This window comes from Diadema antillarum, unplaced genomic scaffold (genome assembly GCF_040938485.1).
Source record: "Diadema antillarum isolate AM-2024a unplaced genomic scaffold, OU_Dant_1.0 seq00000134_RagTag, whole genome shotgun sequence".
Classification (NCBI taxonomy): Eukaryota; Metazoa; Echinodermata; class Echinoidea; order Diadematoida; family Diadematidae; genus Diadema; species Diadema antillarum.
In genome coordinates this window covers 223,002-246,757 of record NW_027271211.1, presented here as the reverse complement: position 1 = coordinate 246,757, position 23,756 = coordinate 223,002, and the positions used below count along the sequence as shown (strand labels likewise).

At 38.3% G+C, this 23,756-nt stretch overlaps 1 protein-coding gene across 1 annotated transcript in view; it reads left to right on the top strand.

Annotated features, from left to right (window-relative positions):
- The window catches only part of LOC139727501 (uncharacterized), a 43,163-nt gene that overhangs the window by 5,519 nt on the left and 13,888 nt on the right, over positions 1-23,756 (top strand). The window contains exon 7 of the mRNA XM_071638475.1: positions 22,343-22,428. Coding sequence (XP_071494576.1) covers positions 22,343-22,428 — 86 coding nt within the window. The remainder of the gene's footprint in view (positions 1-22,342; positions 22,429-23,756) is intronic.

Sequence of the window (23,756 nt, the reverse complement as noted above, 5' to 3'; positions counted from 1 at the left end):
AATGCACAGATCTTTGCTTTGTTGCCTCAAAAGCTGCTTTCTGCACCCTTTCATTTGGGAGGACAGTTTTTATAACCCTTTAATTCCCAGCTCAGTGTTGACCCTTTCATGTGGCAGGACTATTACTATTAACCCTGTTATTCCCAGTTCAGTGGGGACACTTTCATTTGGCAGGACATTTTTTATAACCCTTTTATTCCAAGCTCTGCATAGACCCTTACACTTGGCATGACAGTTTCTATAACACTTTTATTTCCAGCTCAGTGTAAACCCTTTCCAGCTGAGCATAGACCCTTGCATTTGGCAGGACAGTTTCTATAATCCTTTCATCCCAGCTCAGTGTAGACCCTTTCATTTGGCAGGACACTTTCTATAACCCTTTTATTCCTAGCTATTTTGTACACCCTTTCATTTTGCAGTGCAATTTTTATAACCCTTTCAATCCCAGCTAAGTGTCGCCCATTTCATTGGGCAAGGCAAATTCTATAACCCTTTTATTTTCAGCAACTTTGTGTTCCCTTTCCTTTGCAAGTGCAATTTCTATAACCCTTCCCTTTAATTCCCAGCTCAGTGTAGACCATTTCATTTGGCAGGACATTTTCTATAACCCTTTTATTCCCAGTAACTTTGTGTTCCCTTTCCTTTGCAAGTGCAATTTCTATAACGCTTTAATTTCAAGCTCAGTGTAGACCATTTCATTTGTCGAGACAATTTCTATAACCCTTTGATTCCCAGCTCAGTTGAGACCCTTTCATTTGGCAAGACAATTTTTATAACCCTTTTATTCTCAGCTATTTTGTACACCCTTTCATTTTGCACTACAATTTCTATAACCCTTTGAATCCCAGCTCAGTTTAATTGATTTCATTTTGCAAGGCAATTTCTAAAACCCTTTTATTCTCAGCTATTTTGTACACCCTTTCATTTTGCAGTACAATTTCTATAACCCTTTGAATCCCAGCTCAGTTTCATTGATTTCATTTTGCAAGACAATTTCTATAACCCTTTTATTCTCAGCAACTTTGTGTTCCCTTTCCTTTGTAAGTGCAATTTCTATAACCCTTTAATTCCCAGCTCAGTGTAGACCATTTCATTTGCCAAGACAATTTCTATAACCCTCTGATTCCCAGCTGAGTGCAGACCCTTTTATTTGGCAAGGCAATTCTATAACCCTTTTAATCCCAGCTATTTTGTAAACCCTTTCATTTTCCGGTACAATTTCTATAACCCTTTGAATGCCAGCCCAGTGTTAACCTTTTCATTTCGCAAGGCAATTTCTATAACCCTTTTATTCCTAGCAACGTTGTCTTCCCTTTCCTTTCCAAGTGCAATTTCTATAACCCTTTAATTCCCAGCAACTACGTGTACCCTTTCATTTTGCAGTACAATTTCTATAACCCTTTGATTCCCAGCTCAGTGTAGACACTTTCATTTGGTGGAACAATTTCTATAACCCTTTGATTCCCAGCTAAGTGTAGCCCCTTTTATATGGCAAGGTCATTTATATAACCCTTTAATTCCCAGCAACCTTGTGTTCCCTGTCATTTGCAAGTGCAATTTCTATAACCCTTTAATTCCCAGATCAGTGTAGACCATTTCATTTGGCAAGACAATTTTTATAACCCTCTGATTCCCACCTGAGTGCAGACCCTTTTATTTGGCAAGGCAATTCTATAACCCTTTTATTCCCTGCTATTTTGTACACCCTTTCATTTTCCAGTACAATTTCTATAACCCTTTGAATCCCAGCTCAGTGTCGACCATTTCATTTCGCAAGGCAATTTTTATAACCCTCTTATTCCTAGCAACTTTTAGTTCCCTTTCCTTTGCAAGTGCAATTTCTATAACCCTTTAATTCCCTGCAACTTTGTGTACCCTTTCATTTTTGTAGTGTTTCTATAACCCTTTTATTCCCAGCAACTATGTGTTCCCTTTCCTTTGCAAGTGCAATTTCTATAACCCTTTAATTCCCTGCAACTTCGAGTACCCTTTCATTTTTGTAGTGTTTCTATAACCCTTTTATTCCCAGCAACTATGTGTTCCTTTCCTTTGTAAGTGCAATTTCTATAACCCTTTTATACCCAGCAGCTTTGTGCACCCTTTCATTTTGCAGGACAAATTTTATAACCCTTTTCTTCCCAGCAACATTGTGTACCCTTCTCTTTACAAAAGCAATTTCTATAACCCTTTAATTCACAGCTCATTGTATACCCTTTCATTTTGCAAGGCAATTTCTATAACCCTTTTATTCCCAGCAACTTTGTGTCCCCTTTTCTTTGCAAGTGCAATTTCTATAATCCTTTAATTCCCAGCTCATTGTAGACCCTTTCATTTGGCAGGACAAATGTTATAACCCTTTTCTTCCCAGCAACATTGTGTAACCTTCTATTTACAAAAGCAATTTCTATAACCCTTTAATTCCCAGCTCATTGTATACCCTTTCATTTTGCAAGGCAATTTCTATAACCCTTTTATTCCCAGCAACTTTGTGTTCCCTTTCCTTTGCAAGTGCAATTTCAATAATCCTTTACTTCCCAGCTCAGTGTTGAAAATTTCATTTGGCAAGGCAATTTCTATAACCCTTTTATTCCCAGCAACTTTGTGTTCCCTTCCATTTGCAAAAGCAATTTCTATAACCCTTTAATTCTCAGCTCATTGTATACCCTTTCATTTTGCAAGGCAATTTCTATATCCCTTTTATTCCCAGCAACTTTGTGTTCCCTTTCATTTGCAAGTACAATTTCTATAACCCTTTAATTTCCAGCTCAGTGGAGACCCTTTCATTTGGCAGGACATTTTCTATAACCCTTTTATTCCAAGCTCTGCATAGACCCTTACACTTGGTATGACAGTTTCTATAGCACTTTTATTCCCAGCTCAGTGTAAAACCTGTCATGAGTAAGACCAGTTTCTATAACCCTTTTAATCCCAACAGAGTGTAAACTGTAAGCTGAGCATTGCCCCTTTCATTTGGCATGACAATTTCTATAAGCCTTTTATTCTCAGCTCAGTGTAGACCCTTTCATTTAGCAGGAGAGTTTCTATAATCCTTTAATTCCCAGCCATTTTGTACACCCTTTCATTTTGCAGTACAATTTCTATAACCCTTTAATTCCCAGCTCAGTGTAGACCCTTTCATTTGGTAGGACAATTTTTATAACGCTTTTATTCCCAGCAGATTCGTGTACCCTTCTATTTGTAAGTGCAATTTCTATAACCCTTTGATTCCCAGCAACTTCATGTTCCCCTTCCTTTGCAAGTGCAATTTCTATAACCCTTTAATTCCCAGCTCAGTGTAGACCATTTCATTTGCCAAGACAATTTCTATAACCCTCTGATTCCCAGCTGAGTGCAGACCCTTTTATTTGGCAAGGCAATTCTAAAACCCTTTTAATCCCGGCTATTTTGTAAACCCTTTCATTTTCCGGTACAATTTCTATAACCCTTTGAATGCCAGCTCAGTGTTAACCGTTTCATTTCGCAAGGCAATTTCTATAACCCTTTTATTCCTAGCAACTTTGTCTTCCCTTTCCTTTCCAAGTGCAATTTCTATAACCCTTTAATTCCCAGCAACTACGTGTACCCTTTCATTTTGCAGTACAATTTCTATTACCCTTTGATTCCCAGCTCAGTGAAGACACTTTCATTTGGTGGAACAATTTCTATAACCCTTTGATTCCTAGCTAAGTGTAGCCCCTTTCATATGGCAAGGTAATTTATATTACCCATTAATTCCCAGCAAGCTTGTGTTCCCTGTCATTTGCAAGTGCAATTTCTATAACCCTTTAATTCCCAGATCATTTGGGAAGACAATTTTTATAATCCTCTGATTCCCACCTGAGTGCAGACCCTTTTATTTGGCAAGGCAATTCTATAACCCTTTTGTTCCTAGCTAGTTTGTACACCCTTTCATTTTCCAGTACAATTTTTATAACCCTTTGAATCCCAGCTCAGTGTCGACCATTTCATTTCGCAAGGCAATTTTTATAACCCTCTTATTCCTAGCAACTTTTAGTTCCCTTTCCTTTGCAAGTGCAATTTGTATAACCCTGTAAATCCCAGCAACTTTGTGTACCCTGTCATTTTGCAGTACAATTTCTATAACCCCTTGAATCCCAGCTCAGTGTCGACCATTTCATTCGGCAGGACAATTTCTATAACCCTTTGATTCCCAGCTCAGTGTAGACCCTTTCATTTGGCAGGACAAATTTTATATCCCTTTGATTCCCAGCAAAATGTTGTACCCTTCTATTTACAAAAGCAATTTCTATAACCCTTTAATTCCCAGCTCATTGTATACCCTTTCATTTCCAAGGCAATTACTATTACCCTTTTATTCCCAGCAACTTTGTGTTCCCTTTTCTTTGCAAGTGCAATTTCTGTAATCCTTTACTTCCCAGCTCAGTGTTGACCATTTCATTTGGCAATTCAATTTCTATAACCCTTTTATTCCCAGCAACTTTGTGTTCCCTTCCATTTGCAAAAGCAATTTCTATAACCCTTTAATTCTCAGCTCATTGTATACCCTTTCATTTTGCAAGGCAATTTCTATATCCCTTTTATTCCCAGCAACTTTGTGTTCCCTTTCATTTGCAAGTACAATTTCTATAACCCTTTAATTCCCAGCTCAGTGGAGACCCTTTCATTTGGCAGGACATTTTCTATAGCCCTTTTATTCCAAGCTCTGCATAGACTGTTACACTTGGTATGACAGTTTTTATAGCACTTTTATTCCCAGCTCAGTGTAAAACCTGTCGTGAGTAAGGCCAGTTTCTATAACCCTTTTAATCCCAACAGAGTGTAAACTGTAAGCTGAGCATAGCCCCTTGCATTTGGCATGACAATTTCAATAAGCCTTTTATTCTCAGCTCAGTGTAGACCCTTTCATTTGGCAGGAGAGTTTCTATAATCCTTTAATTCCCAGCCATTTTGTACACCCTTTCATTTTGCAGTACAATTTCTATAACCCTTTAATTCCCAGCTCAGTGTAGACCCTTTCATTTGGCAGGACGATTTTTATAACGCTTTTATTCCCAGCAGATTCGTGTACCCTTCTATTTGCAAGTGCAAATTCTATAACCCTTTGATTCCCAGCAACTTCATGTTCCCTTTCCTTTGCAAGTGCAATTTCTATAACCTTTTAATTCCCAGCTCAGTGTAGACCATTTCATTTACCAAGACGATTTTTATAACCCTTTGATTCCCAGCTCAGTGTAGACACTTTCATTTGGTCGAACAATTTCTATAACCCTTTGATTCCCAGCTTAGTGTAGCCCCTTTCATATGGCAAGGTAATTTATATAACCCATTAATTCCCAGCAACCTTGTGTTCCCTTTCATTTGCAAGTGCAATTTTTATAACCCTTTAATTCCCAGCTCAGTGTAGACCATTTCATTTACCAAGACAATTTCTATAACCCTTTGATTCCCAGCTCAGTGTAGACACTTTCATTTGGTCGAACAATTTCTATAACCCTTTGATTCCCAGCTATTTTGTAAACCCTTTCATTTTCCAGCACAATTTCTATAACCCTTTGAATCCCAGCTCAGTGTCGACCATTTCATTTCGCAAGGCAATTTTTATAACCCTCTTATTCCTAGCAACTTTTAGATCCCTTTCCTTTGCAAGTGCAATTTGTATAACCCTGTAAATCCCAGCTCAGTGTCGACCATTTCATTCGGCAGGACAATTTCTATAACCCTTTGATTCCCAGCTCAGTGTAGACCCTTTCATTTGGCAGGAGATAACCCTTTTATTCCCAGCTATTTTGTAAACCCTTTCATTTTCCGGTACAATTTCTATAACCCTTTGAATCCCAGCTCAGTGTCGACCATTTCATTCGGCAGGACAATTTCTATAACCCTTTTATTCCCAGCTATTTTGTAAACCCTTTCATTTTCCGGTACAATTTCTATAACCCCTTGAATCCCAGCTCAGTGTCGACCATATCATTCGGCAGGACAATTTCTATAACCCTTTTATTCCCAGCTATTTTGTAAACCCTTTCATTTTCCGATACAATTTCTATAACCCTTTAATTCCCAGCAACTTCGTGTACCCTTTCATTTTTGTAGTACAATTTCTATAACCCTTTTATTCCCAGCAACTATGTGTTCCCTTTCCTTTGGAAGTGCAATTTCTATAACCCTTTAATTCCCAGCTCAGTGTAGACGCTTTCGTTTGGCAGGACAAATTTTATAACCCTTTTCTTCCCAGCAACATTGTGTACAATTCTATTTACAAAAGCAATTTCTATAACCCTTTAATTCCTAGCTCATTGTATACCCTTTCATTTTGCAAGGCAATTTCTAAAACCCTTTAATTCCCAGCAGCTTTGTGCACCCTTTCATTTTGCAGTACAATTTCTATAACCCCTTGAATCCTAGCTCAGTGTCGAGCATTTCATTCGGCAGGACAATTTCTATAACCCTTTGAATGCCAGCTCAGTGTTAACCGTTTCATTTCGCAAGGCAATTTCTATAACCCTTTTATTCCTAGCAACTTTGTCTTCCCTTTCCTTTCCAAGTCCAATTTCTATAACCCTTTAATTCCCAGCAACTGTGTGTACCCTTTCATTTTGCAGTACAATTTCTATAACCCTTTGATTCCCATGCATTTTGTACACCCTTTCATTTTGCAGTAAAATTTCTCTAACCCTTTAATTCCCAGCTCAGTGTAGACCCTTTCATTTGGCAGGACGATTTTTATAACGCTTTTATTCCCAGCAGATTCGTGTACCCTTCTATTTGCAAGTGCAATTTCTATAACCCTTTAATTGCCAGCTCAGTGTAGACCATTTCATTTGCCAAGACAATTTCTATAACCCTCTGATTCCCAGCTGAGTGCAGACCCTTTCATTTGGCAAGGCAATTCTGTAACCCTTTTAATCCCGGCTATTTTGTAAACCCTTACATTTTCCGGTACAATTTCTATAACCCTTTGAATGCCAGCTCAGTGTTAACCGTTTCATTTCGCAAGGCAATTTCTATAACCCTTTTATTCCTAGCAACTTTGTCTTCCCTTTCCTTTCCAATTGCAATTTCTATAACCCTTTAATTCCCAGCAACTACGTGTACCCTTTCATTTTGGAGTACAATTTCTATAACCCTTTGATTCCCAGCTCAATGTAGACACTTTCATTTGGTGGAACAATTTCTATAACCCTTTGATTCCCAGCTAAGTGTAGCCCCTGTCATATGGCAAGGTAATTTATATAACCCATTAATTCCCAGCAACCTTGTGTTCCCTTTCATTTGCAAGTGCAATTTCTATAACCCTTTAATTCCCAGATCAGTGTAGACCATTTCATTTGGCAAGACAATTTTTATAACCCTCTGATTCCCACCTGAGTGCAGACCCTTTTATTTAGCAAGGCAATTCTATAACCCTTTTATTCCCAGCTATTTTGTAAACCCTTTCATTTTCCGGTACAATTTCTATAACGCTTTGAATCCCAGCTCAGTGTTAACCCTTTTCATTTGGGAAGGCAATTTCTATAACCCTTTTATTCCCAGCAACTTTGTTTTCCCTTTCCTTTGCAATTGCAATTCCTATAACCCTTTAATTCCCAGCAACTTCGTGTACCCTTTCATTTTTGTAGTGTTTCTATAACCCTTTTATTCCCAGCAACTATGTGTTCCCTTTCCTTTGCAAGTGCAATTTCTTTAACCCTTTTATTCCCAGCAGCTTTGTGCACCCTTTCATTTTGCAGTACAATTTCTATAACCTCTTGAATCCCAGCTCAGTGTCGACCATTTCATTCGGGAGGACAATTGCTATAACCCTTTTATTTCCAGCTATTTTTTAAACCCTTTCATTTTGTAGTACAATTTCTATAACCCCTTGAATCCCAGCTCAGTGTCGACCATTTCATTCGGCAGAACAATTTCTATAACCCTTTTATTCCCAGCTATTTTGTTTTCCCTTTCCTTTGCAATTGCAATTCCTATAACCCTATAATTCCCACCAACTTCGTGTACCCTTTCATTTTCTTAGTGTTTCTATAACCCTTTTATTCCCAGCAACTATGTGTTCCCTTTCCTTTGCAAGTGCAATTTCTATAACCCTTTTATTCCCAGCAGCTTTGTGCACCCTTTCATTTTGCAGTACAATTTCTATAACCCCTTGAATCCCAGCTCAGTGTCGACCATTTCATTCGGCAGGACATTTTCTATAACCCTTTGATTCCCAACTCAGTGTAGACCCTTTCATTTCGCAGGATAAATTCTATAACCCTTTTATTCCCAGCTATTTTGTAAACCCTTTCATTTTCCGGTACAATTTCTATAACGCTTTGAATCCCAGCTCAGTGTTAACCCTTTTCATTTGGGAAGGCAATTTCTATAACCCTTTTATTCCCAGCAACTTTGTTTTCCCTTTCCTTTGCAATTGAAATTTCTATAACCCTTCAATTCCCAGCAACTTTGTGTACCCTTTCATTTTTGTAGAACAATTTCTATAACCCTTTTATTCCCAGAACTATGTGTTCCCTTTCCTTTGCAAGTGCAATTTCTATAACCCTTTAATTCCCAGCTCAGTGTAGACCCTTTCATTTGGCAGGACAAATTTTATTCCCAGCAACGTTGTGTACCCTTTCATTTTGCAGTACAATTTCTATAACCCCTTGAATCCCAGCTCAGTGTCGACCATTTCATTCGGCAGGACAATTTCTATAACCCTTTGATTCCCAGCTCAGTGTAGACCCTTTCATTTGGCAGGACAAATTTTATAACGCTTTGATTCCCAGCTAAATTGTGTACCCTTTCATTTTGCAGTACAATTTCTATAACCCCTTGAATCCCAGCTCAGTGTCGACCATTTCATTCGGCAGGACAATTTCTATAACCCTTTGATTCCAGCTCAGTGTAGACCCTTTCATTTGGCAGGATAAATTCTATAACCCTTTTATTCCCAGCAAAATTGTGTACCCTTTCATTTTGCAGTACAATTTCTATAACCCCTTGAATCCCAGCTCAGTGTCGACCATTTCATTCGGCAGGACAATTTCTATAACCCTCTGATTCCCAGCTGAGTGCAGACCCTTTCATTTGGCAAGGCAATTCTGTAACCCTTTTAATCCCGGCTATTTTGTAAACCCTTACATTTTCCGGTACAATTTCTATAACCCTTTGAATGCCAGCTCAGTGTTAACCGTTTCATTTCGCAAGGCAATTTCTATAACCCTTTTATTCCTAGCAACTTTGTCTTCCCTTTCCTTTCCAATTGCAATTTCTATAACCCTTTAATTCCCAGCAACTACGTGTACCCTTTCATTTTGGAGTACAATTTCTATAACCCTTTGATTCCCAGCTCAATGTAGACACTTTCATTTGGTGGAACAATTTCTATAACCCTTTGATTCCCAGCTAAGTGTAGCCCCTGTCATATGGCAAGGTAATTTATATAACCCATTAATTCCCAGCAACCTTGTGTTCCCTTTCATTTGCAAGTGCAATTTCTATAACCCTTTAATTCCCAGATCAGTGTAGACCATTTCATTTGGCAAGACAATTTTTATAACCCTCTGATTCCCACCTGAGTGCAGACCCTTTTATTTAGCAAGGCAATTCTATAACCCTTTTATTCCCAGCTATTTTGTAAACCCTTTCATTTTCCGGTACAATTTCTATAACGCTTTGAATCCCAGCTCAGTGTTAACCCTTTTCATTTGGGAAGGCAATTTCTATAACCCTTTTATTCCCAGCAACTTTGTTTTCCCTTTCCTTTGCAATTGCAATTCCTATAACCCTTTAATTCCCAGCAACTTCGTGTACCCTTTCATTTTTGTAGTGTTTCTATAACCCTTTTATTCCCAGCAACTATGTGTTCCCTTTCCTTTGCAAGTGCAATTTCTTTAACCCTTTTATTCCCAGCAGCTTTGTGCACCCTTTCATTTTGCAGTACAATTTCTATAACCTCTTGAATCCCAGCTCAGTGTCGACCATTTCATTCGGGAGGACAATTGCTATAACCCTTTTATTTCCAGCTATTTTTTAAACCCTTTCATTTTGTAGTACAATTTCTATAACCCCTTGAATCCCAGCTCAGTGTCGACCATTTCATTCGGCAGAACAATTTCTATAACCCTTTTATTCCCAGCTATTTTGTTTTCCCTTTCCTTTGCAATTGCAATTCCTATAACCCTATAATTCCCACCAACTTCGTGTACCCTTTCATTTTCTTAGTGTTTCTATAACCCTTTTATTCCCAGCAACTATGTGTTCCCTTTCCTTTGCAAGTGCAATTTCTATAACCCTTTTATTCCCAGCAGCTTTGTGCACCCTTTCATTTTGCAGTACAATTTCTATAACCCCTTGAATCCCAGCTCAGTGTCGACCATTTCATTCGGCAGGACATTTTCTATAACCCTTTGATTCCCAACTCAGTGTAGACCCTTTCATTTCGCAGGATAAATTCTATAACCCTTTTATTCCCAGCTATTTTGTAAACCCTTTCATTTTCCGGTACAATTTCTATAACGCTTTGAATCCCAGCTCAGTGTTAACCCTTTTCATTTGGGAAGGCAATTTCTATAACCCTTTTATTCCCAGCAACTTTGTTTTCCCTTTCCTTTGCAATTGAAATTTCTATAACCCTTCAATTCCCAGCAACTTTGTGTACCCTTTCATTTTTGTAGAACAATTTCTATAACCCTTTTATTCCCAGAACTATGTGTTCCCTTTCCTTTGCAAGTGCAATTTCTATAACCCTTTAATTCCCAGCTCAGTGTAGACCCTTTCATTTGGCAGGACAAATTTTATTCCCAGCAACGTTGTGTACCCTTTCATTTTGCAGTACAATTTCTATAACCCCTTGAATCCCAGCTCAGTGTCGACCATTTCATTCGGCAGGACAATTTCTATAACCCTTTGATTCCCAGCTCAGTGTAGACCCTTTCATTTGGCAGGACAAATTTTATAACGCTTTGATTCCCAGCTAAATTGTGTACCCTTTCATTTTGCAGTACAATTTCTATAACCCCTTGAATCCCAGCTCAGTGTCGACCATTTCATTCGGCAGGACAATTTCTATAACCCTTTGATTCCAGCTCAGTGTAGACCCTTTCATTTGGCAGGATAAATTCTATAACCCTTTTATTCCCAGCAAAATTGTGTACCCTTTCATTTTGCAGTACAATTTCTATAACCCCTTGAATCCCAGCTCAGTGTCGACCATTTCATTCGGCAGGACAATTTCTATAACCCTCTGATTCCCAGCTGAGTGCAGACCCTTTCATTTGGCAAGGCAATTCTGTAACCCTTTTAATCCCGGCTATTTTGTAAACCCTTACATTTTCCGGTACAATTTCTATAACCCTTTGAATGCCAGCTCAGTGTTAACCGTTTCATTTCGCAAGGCAATTTCTATAACCCTTTTATTCCTAGCAACTTTGTCTTCCCTTTCCTTTCCAATTGCAATTTCTATAACCCTTTAATTCCCAGCAACTACGTGTACCCTTTCATTTTGGAGTACAATTTCTATAACCCTTTGATTCCCAGCTCAATGTAGACACTTTCATTTGGTGGAACAATTTCTATAACCCTTTGATTCCCAGCTAAGTGTAGCCCCTGTCATATGGCAAGGTAATTTATATAACCCATTAATTCCCAGCAACCTTGTGTTCCCTTTCATTTGCAAGTGCAATTTCTATAACCCTTTAATTCCCAGATCAGTGTAGACCATTTCATTTGGCAAGACAATTTTTATAACCCTCTGATTCCCACCTGAGTGCAGACCCTTTTATTTAGCAAGGCAATTCTATAACCCTTTTATTCCCAGCTATTTTGTAAACCCTTTCATTTTCCGGTACAATTTCTATAACGCTTTGAATCCCAGCTCAGTGTTAACCCTTTTCATTTGGGAAGGCAATTTCTATAACCCTTTTATTCCCAGCAACTTTGTTTTCCCTTTCCTTTGCAATTGCAATTCCTATAACCCTTTAATTCCCAGCAACTTCGTGTACCCTTTCATTTTTGTAGTGTTTCTATAACCCTTTTATTCCCAGCAACTATGTGTTCCCTTTCCTTTGCAAGTGCAATTTCTTTAACCCTTTTATTCCCAGCAGCTTTGTGCACCCTTTCATTTTGCAGTACAATTTCTATAACCTCTTGAATCCCAGCTCAGTGTCGACCATTTCATTCGGGAGGACAATTGCTATAACCCTTTTATTTCCAGCTATTTTTTAAACCCTTTCATTTTGTAGTACAATTTCTATAACCCCTTGAATCCCAGCTCAGTGTCGACCATTTCATTCGGCAGAACAATTTCTATAACCCTTTTATTCCCAGCTATTTTGTTTTCCCTTTCCTTTGCAATTGCAATTCCTATAACCCTATAATTCCCACCAACTTCGTGTACCCTTTCATTTTCTTAGTGTTTCTATAACCCTTTTATTCCCAGCAACTATGTGTTCCCTTTCCTTTGCAAGTGCAATTTCTATAACCCTTTTATTCCCAGCAGCTTTGTGCACCCTTTCATTTTGCAGTACAATTTCTATAACCCCTTGAATCCCAGCTCAGTGTCGACCATTTCATTCGGCAGGACATTTTCTATAACCCTTTGATTCCCAACTCAGTGTAGACCCTTTCATTTCGCAGGATAAATTCTATAACCCTTTTATTCCCAGCTATTTTGTAAACCCTTTCATTTTCCGGTACAATTTCTATAACGCTTTGAATCCCAGCTCAGTGTTAACCCTTTTCATTTGGGAAGGCAATTTCTATAACCCTTTTATTCCCAGCAACTTTGTTTTCCCTTTCCTTTGCAATTGAAATTTCTATAACCCTTCAATTCCCAGCAACTTTGTGTACCCTTTCATTTTTGTAGAACAATTTCTATAACCCTTTTATTCCCAGAACTATGTGTTCCCTTTCCTTTGCAAGTGCAATTTCTATAACCCTTTAATTCCCAGCTCAGTGTAGACCCTTTCATTTGGCAGGACAAATTTTATTCCCAGCAACGTTGTGTACCCTTTCATTTTGCAGTACAATTTCTATAACCCCTTGAATCCCAGCTCAGTGTCGACCATTTCATTCGGCAGGACAATTTCTATAACCCTTTGATTCCCAGCTCAGTGTAGACCCTTTCATTTGGCAGGACAAATTTTATAACGCTTTGATTCCCAGCTAAATTGTGTACCCTTTCATTTTGCAGTACAATTTCTATAACCCCTTGAATCCCAGCTCAGTGTCGACCATTTCATTCGGCAGGACAATTTCTATAACCCTTTGATTCCAGCTCAGTGTAGACCCTTTCATTTGGCAGGATAAATTCTATAACCCTTTTATTCCCAGCAAAATTGTGTACCCTTTCATTTTGCAGTACAATTTCTATAACCCCTTGAATCCCAGCTCAGTGTCGACCATTTCATTCGGCAGGACATTTTCTATAACCCTTTGATTCCCAACTCAGTGTAGACCCTTTCATTTCGCAGGATAAATTCTATAACCCTTTTATTCCCAGCTATTTTGTAAACCCTTTCATTTTCCGGTACAATTTCTATAACGCTTTGAATCCCAGCTCAGTGTTAACCCTTTTCATTTGGGAAGGCAATTTCTATAACCCTTTTATTCCCAGCAGCTTTGTTTTCCCTTTCCTTTGCAATTGAAATTTCTATAACCCTTTAATTCCCAGCAACTTTGTGTACCCTTTCATTTTTGTAGAACAATTTCTATAACCCTTTTATTCCCAGCAACTATGTGTTCCCTTTCCTTTGCAATTCTAATTTCTATAACCCTTTAATTCCCCGCAGCTTTGTGCACCCTTTTATTTTGCAGTACAATTTCTATAACCCTTTGATTCCCAACTCAGTGTAGACCCTTTCATTTGGCAGGATAAATTCTATAACCCTTTTATTCCCAGCTATTTTGTAAACCCTTTCATTTTCCGGTACAATTTCTATAACGCTTTGAATCCCAGCTCAGTGTTAACCCTTTTCATTTGGGAAGGCAATTTCTATAACCCTTTTATTCCCAGCAACTTTTTTTCCCTTTCCTTTGCAATTCTAATTTCTATAACCCTTTAATTCCCCGCAGCTTTGTGCACCCTTTCATTTTGCAGTACAATTTCTATAACCCCTTGAATCCCAGCTCAGTGTCGACCATTTCATTCGGCAGGACAATTTCTATAACCCTTTTATTCCCAATTATTTTGTAAACCCTTTCATTTTCCGGTACAATTTCTGTAACCCTTTGAATCCCAGCTCATTGTTAACCCTTTTCATTAGGGAAGGCAATTTCTATAACCCTTTTATTCCCAGCAGCTTTGTTTTCCCTTTCCTTTGCAATTGAAATTTCTATAACCCTTTAATTCCCAGCAACTTTGTGTACCCTTTCATTTTTGTAGAACAATTTCTATAACCCTTTTATTCCCAGCAACTATGTGTTCCCTTTCCTTTGCAAGTGCAATTTCTATAACCCTTTAATTCCCAGCTCAGTGTAGACCCTTTCATTTGGCAGGACAAATTTTATAACCCTTTTCTTCCCAGCAACGTTGTGTACCCTTTCATTTTGCAGTACAATTTCTATAACCCCTTGAATCCCAGCTCAGTGTCGACCATTTTATTCGGCAGGACAATTTCTATAACCCTTTGATTCCCAGCTCAGTGTAGACCCTTTCATTTGGCAGGACAAATTTTATAACCCTTTGATTCCCAGCAAAATTGTGTACCCTTTCATTTTGCAGGACAATTTCTATAACCCTTTGATTCCCAGCTCAGTGTAGACCCTTTCATTTGGCAGGACAAATTTTATAACCCTTTGATTCCCAGCAAAATTGTGTACCCTTTCATTTTGCAGGACAATTTCTATAACCCTTTGATTCCCAGCTCAGTGTAGACCCTTTCATTTGGCAGGACAAATTTTATAACCCTTTGATTCCCAGCAAAATTGTGTACCCTTCTATTTACAAAAGCAATTTCTATAACCCTTTAATTCCCAGCTCATTGTATACCCTTTCATTTTGCAAGGCAATTTTTATAACCCTTTTATTCCCAGCAACTTTGTGTTCCCTTTCCTTTGCAAGTGCAATTTCTGTAACCCTTAATACTTCCCAGCTCAGTGTTGACCATTTCATTTGGCAAGGCAATTTCTATAACCCTTTTATTCCCAGCAACTTTGTGTTTCCTTCCATTTGCAAAAGCAATTTCTCTAACCCTTTAATTCTCAGCTCATTGTATACCCTTTCATTTCGCAAGGCAATTTCTATATCCCTTTTATTTCCAGCAACTTTGTGTTCCCTTTCATTTGCAAGTTCAATTTCTATAACCCTTTAATTCCCAGCTCAGTGGAGACCCTTTCATTTGGCAGAACATTTTCTATAACCCTTTTATTCCAAGCTCTGCATAGACCCTTACACTTGGTATGACAGTTTCTATAGCACATTTATTCCCAGCTCAGTTTAAAACCTGTCATGAGTAAGGCCAGTTTCTATAACCCTTTTAATCCCAACAGAGTGTAAACTGTAAGCTGAGCATGGCCCCTTGCATTTGGCATGACAATTTCTATAAGCCTTTTATTCTCAGCTCAGTGTAGACCCTTTCATTTGGCAGGAGAGTTTCTATAATCCTTTAATTCCCAGCCATTTTGTACACCCTTTCTTTTTGCAGTACAATATCTATAACCCTTTTATTCCCAGCTCAGTGTAGACCCTTTCATTTGGCAGGACGATTTTTATAACGCTTTTATTCCCAGCAGATTCATGTACCCTTCTATTTGCAAGTGCAATTTCTATAACCCTTTGATTCCCAGCAACTTCATGTTCCCTTTCCTTTGCAAGTGCAATTTCTATAACCCTTTAATTCCCAGCTCAGTGTAGACCATTTCATTTGCCAAGACAATTTCTATAACCCTCTGATTCCCAGCTGAGTGCAGACCCTTTTATTTGGCAAGGCAATTCTATAACCCTTTTAATCCTGGCTATTTTGTAAACCCTTTCATTTTCCGGTACAATTTCTATAACCCTTTGAATCCCAGCTCAGTGTTAACCGCTTCATTTCGCAAGGCAATTTCTATAACCCTTTTATTCCTAGCAACTTTGTCTTCCCTTTCCTTTCCAATTGCAATTTCTATAACCCTTTAATTCCCAGCAACTACGTGTACCCTTTCATTTTGGAGTACAATTTCTATAACCCTTTGATTCCCAGCTCAGTGTAGACACTTTCATTTGGTGGAACAATTTCTATAACCCTTTGATTCCCAGCTAAGTGTAGCCCCTTTCATATGGCATGGTAATTTATATTTATAATCCATTAATTCCCAGCAACCTTGTGTTCCTTGTCATTTGCAAGTGCAATTTCTATAACCCTTTAATTCCCAGATCAGTGTAGACCATTTCATTTGGCAAGACAATTTTTATAATCCTCTGATTCCCACCTGAGTGCAGACCCTTTTATTTGGCAAGGCAATTCTATAACCCTTTTATTCCCAGCTATTTTGTACACCCTTTCATTTTCCAGTACAATGTCTATAACCCTTTGAATCCCAGCTCAGTGTCGACCATTTCATTTCGCAAGGCAATTTTTATAACCCTCTTATTCCTAGCAACTTTTAGTTCCCTTTCCTTTGCAAATGCAATTTGTATAACCCTGTAAATCCCAGCAACTTTGTGTACCCTTTCATTTTGCTGTACAATTTCTATAACCCTTTGAATCCCAGCTCAGTGTTGACCATTTCATTCGGCAGGACAATTTTTATAACCCTTTAATTCCCAGCAACTTCGTGTACCCTTCTATTTGCAAGTGCAATTTCTATAACCCTTTAATTCCCAGCTCAGTATAGACTCGTTCATTTGGCTGGACAGTTTCTGGAGTGATCTATGTCCACAATTTTGAAGCAATTGAACTCAAGGTTGATGTACATGATGACACTGAGGTGTAGATATACAGGACATGTTTTTTATGTTTGTCAACGAAAGCATTGCCATGGTAACCAAAATTTCCCCAAAACTTTGTGGAGTGAATTACTTCTACAGTAAAAGCAAATTTGATCCAAATTTAGTGTGCATAATGATCTATAGGTGTAGTTATGCAAGAAGTGAATGTCTTCCACAATTTTGGAAGCAATTGGACACAAATTTAGTGCAATGGTGGTTTTGCTGTCAAAATCAAATTTTAGGTTATTTAGAAGCTGATTGATTGAAGAAAATGTGTTTTTAGGCAGCCATTTTGGAAAAATCAAAGATGGCAGCCATATAGGTATCGGGGCAAATGAAAACATTGTTTTCCTGATTTCTCATACAACAAGCTTTCCAAAAATGTATAATTTTGATACTACCCAAAAAATATATGGCAAAATTACATAAGAAACCAGACTATTTGTCAATTTGCGAGGTTTTGTGGCTGCTATAAGCGGGGTTCCCACTATCCTGCGATCCATTGCGAACGCCACGATTGGACATTCGTAACTGATCGTGGAAAATTTGCTGAACTCGTCTGAAATTTCACGTTTGGATACGAGGTTATGCGAGTCAATACGTGTTGGTACGCTTGGATGCGATATGGTCACGATTGGTCTATTTCACGCGATACGATCTGTCACGATCTGGTCTGCCGTTCAAATACGATCCGACAGGATTGTCCTGATTGAGTTCACGATTGGTACCGATCTAACATGACCATTACGATCAGGATCCCCGGTCTGGTACGTGCAGCAACGTACTGATACGTTCCAATACAAATACTGCGAACCAATACGGGCTGCTGAGATAAGATACGATATCTTTTGCGATGGGGATCAGAAGCGACCCCCATTTAAGGTGCGATTGGACCCGAATGGGAATATTATAGTCCGGCTGACGATGGATTTCATTGTTTCCCTTAAATTATGCAGAGTGATTAGGCCTATTAATTTTATCCACAACCACTGATGATGGCAAGGCTTGACAGGTTGACGATGATGACAACGTAACCTTTGCAGTGTTGCTAATGACGATTATGTCATCAGAGAGAAAGTTGCACCCAGGCCAGCCATAACCTCAGATATCCCCTCGTCTAATATTAAACGTAAAGAAATTAATAGATTATTAAGTCAACATGCTCACCCTCCCCCTCACAAAAAAAAAAATGAAATAACGAACCCAAATACATCCCAGATCAGATGATTGCCCCTCTTTCCCAGAAAAAACAAAACAAAACAGCAAGACAAAAATGACCTTTCTCTCCAATACATGAAGAAAATAATTATATGATGAAATGGAAGCTAAGAAAGTATCATATGCCTTTTTATTTCAAAATGCCGTTATCTCATGGGTTATTAAAAGTTTGGTTTATTCGGCTTGACTTACTGTTTCACTGATACTGATAACTGATACACACACATAACAGAAAAGTGACTCCCTAATCAAGATGATATCACTTTTTAACAAAAAAGGAGGTTTTACGCAAAATTATTTCGCAGGGGTATATTGCTACACTTATTAAATAACTAACTGTGAAAAATAATAAGAGTGATCTTCATTGTCGTAATCATACGAGTGATCTCACAACCACGACAATGGTCACTTTTACATTAATTTTTGCAGTAATAATGAGAGTTGTAAATAACCATTTTCCTCTGAAATTATACTCTACCAAACATACAAAAAAAGACATTGAAAAGTGCCAAAATAGATGTAAAGGGGTCAAACGATGGCTGATGAAACAGCAACTCGTAATTACTATGTACAATACACAAACAGCAGGATAGTGCACCCCCAAAAAAACCCTCTGTAATATACTTTTAAAAAATAACCCTTTGCCTTTGATATGTACCCATTCAAGCACGATTCATTAGACATACAATTGCCATTTTATTTTTGCTCATTTTTTGTTTTCGTTACAAAAGTTATCCCATATCCTGTTTTGTGTGTCTGTATAATGGTAATAGCAACTCATTAATGAAAACATCATTAACATAATGTATGAAAACATCTAAAAATCTGTAATACAACTTTCATTGTATGAAATCATTAAAAAAAAAAGATTTTGATAATGTACCTTCAAAATTACGACAATCAAACCCCACACCGTCATACAATTTACCGTTTGGAAAGAATAATCTAAAGATGGAGGCTACCACCTATCAGAATACAAAATAAATCAATTTATGAGTAAAATAAGGGCAAATGGGCAAAAAAATAATATTAATAAGCAGAAGTGAAGTGAAAAGGTTGATCCCGATCAACATGATTAAGAAGCACGATTAGAAGAGATTTGCTGCCTTTGGATACGATCCTAGACGATCTGATGCGATGATCATGATCAAAAACTAATCGTGTTAATCGTAGAGAATTTTTGAACCGTCCAAAATTTTCCTACGATTAACACGATTGCCACGATTGACCTTAAGATCTGATACAATCTGATAAGACCATCACGCTTGCTGCACGATTAAGACCACGATTTCAATCGTGGCGCCAATCGTGAAAGTGGGAACCCCGCTTTAGCAAAACCCTGTTAATCTTCCTCTCAACCGAACGCAGTAGATCGAGTTGAGGTCATTTTACCATTTGTTTCACTCAATATTAGATAGAAACCTAAGGCAGGGAGGTGTTACAGAGATGGAGTGGCAACTCTTCGTAATTCATGCATACACATGTTTGGGTTCAAGGCGTTACAAAGGGATGTCTAGCATTCCACTACACTTTGAAGTCATGCTCGCCACCACTCTTATTGCAAGTCGAAGTTCGGAGACGACGAACGCATTTCACCTTTCGTTGAATTACAAGCTTTATTTCACCGTAAAATATTAAATGAAATACTCGAATTGATTTAGAATAGTTTAGTAAAGAATTTAATGTTATGAACATGTATTTCTAGTTTCTTCGTAATGCGCAAATCAAAATGAAATGAAAATTAGGCCCTCTTAAAAACCTAATATTTTTCTATAATGCGCACATTTCTGCATGTTAGTTTTCTGCCTTTTAAACTGGTATATTTTGATCTTTCAAATAAAGTATTCCATTAAAGCGTGTTCCAGTGTGCTTTTTAACTATTTGCTGTTAAAATTGTCAGTTTTACACTGCATATTGATTCGCTGCTCCAATTCAAGGAACACAAATTCATTGTTGCCATCACATTGAAAGAGAGAGCGCATTGCAGTAGGGGCAAGTATTTCTAGATGTGAGAGCGCTAGTCCCGATTATTGATGCTCTCTTTTGTCAAAGCACACGGGTAACACCTGTAGTTGAACGCATAACTTCTCGGCGGTGCCGCGCATGACTTCAAAGGAGAGCAGTAGTTGTGTCTCCTTCTCTAGCACCTCCTTGCCTGAGGAAGGTAAAAAACCAGGACTATTACATTGACAAATGGGGCCTGTTGCATAAAAGTTACAATTATGGTTACTTTGCCATCAAATGGTAACTACCATGGTAACAATACTCAACAGCCAATCAAAATCAAGAATTCCATGGAAGTTACCATTGGATGGCAAAGTTACCTTAATTGTAACTTTATGCAAACGGGTCCATTTTACACAAGAAATCAAGAATTCCATGCAAGTTACCATTAGATGGCAAAGTTCCCCGTAACTGTAACTTTTATGCAATGGGCCTCAGGCTGCAAAGATTATAGAACACGTATTTTGGCCTGAGCTGACTGAAGAATCAGATAGCTTGAATGTTTCTATTTCTAACTAGATTCTGAAGAAATCAAAATGACAGCAATTGTATACTGTAAACGTCAATATTTTCGCGCGATTAATTTTTCGCGCTGAGCGGCTCGAAAACATATTCACGGGTTCTTAAATTCGCGCTCCGCAGCGGGTTAATACACAATCTCTGTTTTCATCCAGCGATGCCAGCGTACGATAAGCGACGTAGCGAGCGGCGCGAGTGCGAGTACAAGCGCTCAATTACGTAGTACATGTGTGTTTTACTCGATACATGTACTGTTAGTAGTACTAGTACTAGTACTGTAGTCGCGGGGATGTAGCACACCAATCGGCCAAGGGCTCGGTGCGTGCGGTGCGTGCGATGATACTGCTATATGCGTAAACATGTCTGTACTACGTAGCTGTATCATCGACGAAGCGCACACAATTCAGGCCGTTCAAAATGTGCATAGAAAATTGCGAAGATATATTCGCGCGTTTTTGAATTCGCGCTAGCCGAACGTAGCGCGAAATCCGCGAAAATTAATGTACCGCGAAAATTTCCACGTTTACAGTAGATCTTTGCTTTGATGCCTCAAAAGCTGCAAAAAATGAACTTGACCTCTGATTCATACAATGTAGCTTTCACATTTTTCATAATGTTAACCAGATTGGATGATGGCTAATAACATTGCAGAATAACCGTAACCAAAGCTTACGAAATCGCATGTAAGATAGGAAGTTCATGTATTCAACACTCCCACTCAGAGAAGCGTTAAAGCCCAAACAAAGTTCTGGTATGCCTGCAAAAGTTGTCAAATTTCGCTCCCAAATGTGAACGTATGCTTAGAAAATGTGCAGGATAACGATGTTGTTACAAGATATTTGATGGGTAACGACAAAAATGCGAAATATTAACCAAAAAGGTTCAGTCTCGGTGCTTACCCGAACGGGGTCAGGCTAAACTCGGACTCGGGGATAACTCGGCTCCGGCTTTGACGGCGGGATGAGTTGTAATGGTTGTCCCTCTGATTGTACAGTGTTGTCCTATGGGAGCGGCCTGTATAAACTTGCGCTTCGTGTTCTGGGCCTACTCGAACTCGCAGTAATGGTCCGAGCTGTTACAACGCGCGCATCAAAAACCTCTTTTGCGCGCATGCAAAATTAGTGTGCGCCTATCAAGCACCTCTAAAACAACCAAAGGCGCTTGATAAACAACAACAAAAACTCCAAAGACCGCGCGTCTCAGCAACTGAGGACCGCGCGCTGTCATTTTTGTTTTGTTTTGTACAGGATTACGTTAGCACGCACTTTCCAGTCCATTCAGTTAGGCCTCATTTGGTATTATGCAGTGGCCAGTAGAATGTGGCGATCACTTACTGCGTGTGAATTGTCTGAAGTAGGGTCAAATTTTTCCCGAGACTGAGTTAGTCTGGAGCCTTCTGGAATAAAAGTCGGTTTTCCTACTATTATCATTTTTCTCAAAATACTCCAAAACGACTCATCATTCCGGCAAACCGCGTCAGCCAGGTAAGTTTCTTAGTGGACTCTTTCGATATATTGCAAGCAAAAATGAAATGGTGCTAGACGGGTTCTCAAGCACTTACCGAAACTTAGTTTTCACTTTAATAGGAAAAATTGGTAAGAACTTCCACTTCTTCTGCTGATATATATATATATATATATATATATATATATATATATATATATATATTTCTTATTATGCATTCATATATTTCTTATTATACACGATGTGCCCACTTTGTTTATTCTTCAGAAAACTGTGCGAGAGACTTGTGGTGAAATCCAGTCCTTTTTGACACAGCTGCTACAAGGAGACTTTAGTCATGATCAGCAGGCAATGTAAGTATTTGAAGATGAAATGCTGAGCAAAACCACTTTGTTTTCTTTCATGACAGTTATGTGATTTGAAATCTGCTTTGCTGACTTGTACTAGTTTAGAGGTACAAGTATGTTGCTCTCGAGATGTGATGTATTTGAATGGACAAATTCACCTTCATAGATATGTAGATTGAGTGAATGCAGCAATATCAATAGAACAACAGACAATCCGATTGAAGGTTATGACTTTTTGAAGTTTCTGCTTAGTCACTGCTGGATGAGAAGACTAATACAGCTTGTGATGTCACATGTGTACAACAATTTAAAGAAAATTCAATATAATTTCACTTTTCTCGCGTGATAAAAGGACACTTGACTTCCCTCTTCAGAAGGCAAGAGGGAATAGTATTACCCTTAAAGGGAAGCAGTCCTGAGATTTTCACTGTACTGATAATGAAGAAGAGTAAAAAATAACCTTTCACCAATTTATACGCGTGGACATTAAAAATTGTCTCCGTACGCAATTTTTAAAAAACAATTCCTGCAAGCGATCGTGTAAGAGCCTGCCAAAAGGTGCAACGTCATTGATGCCCTACTCTCAAGTTGACAGCCGTGCCTCAGAAAACCAATTTAAGTGTTCAAAATGATCATATCTGATTTTTTCATAAAATGTGACAATATGTGGTTTTATTATTTCAAACGAAATATTTCAAGCTTATTTATATATACAATTAATATAAAAATAAATAGTAAACATGTATTTATAAATAACTAGGGATGACAAGCAGAACACCGCTGGAAAGAGTTGTGCATCGATGACATATGACTCTCCGCCAAGACTTGCTCATTTGCAGAGTCACACTTTTTTAACCGAAATGTACGAGCTTATTTGGTGATTTGAAAGTTTGTTTTTGATGAAAGTAGTTCATTGGAGGTACCAACAACAACATATTTTTTTCAATTTCGTGAGGACTGCGTCCCTTTAATACAGGTCAGTGACGAGTCAAGGAGATGAGCACTTTTTCCGAAAAAAATAAAATGTTGTGACATTCTCTTTATATTTTCCTTTTACCGTTATACGCACGTGACATCATACACTGTAGTAGTCTTCTCATCCAGCAGTAACTGTGCAGATACTTTAAAAGTTCGTAACTTTTGAATGGATTGTCTGATTTTCCCCCAAACCTTCACTGATGTGTTCTGCTAATATTCCTGCATTCACTCAATCAACATGTCTATGAAGCTGGACTTGTTCTTTCAGAATCTACTATTACAATTAGTTTCTATGTTTCAAGTTGTACTTTGATTTTGATATTGTTTTGGAAAGTGATATGTATTGCAATTTGTTG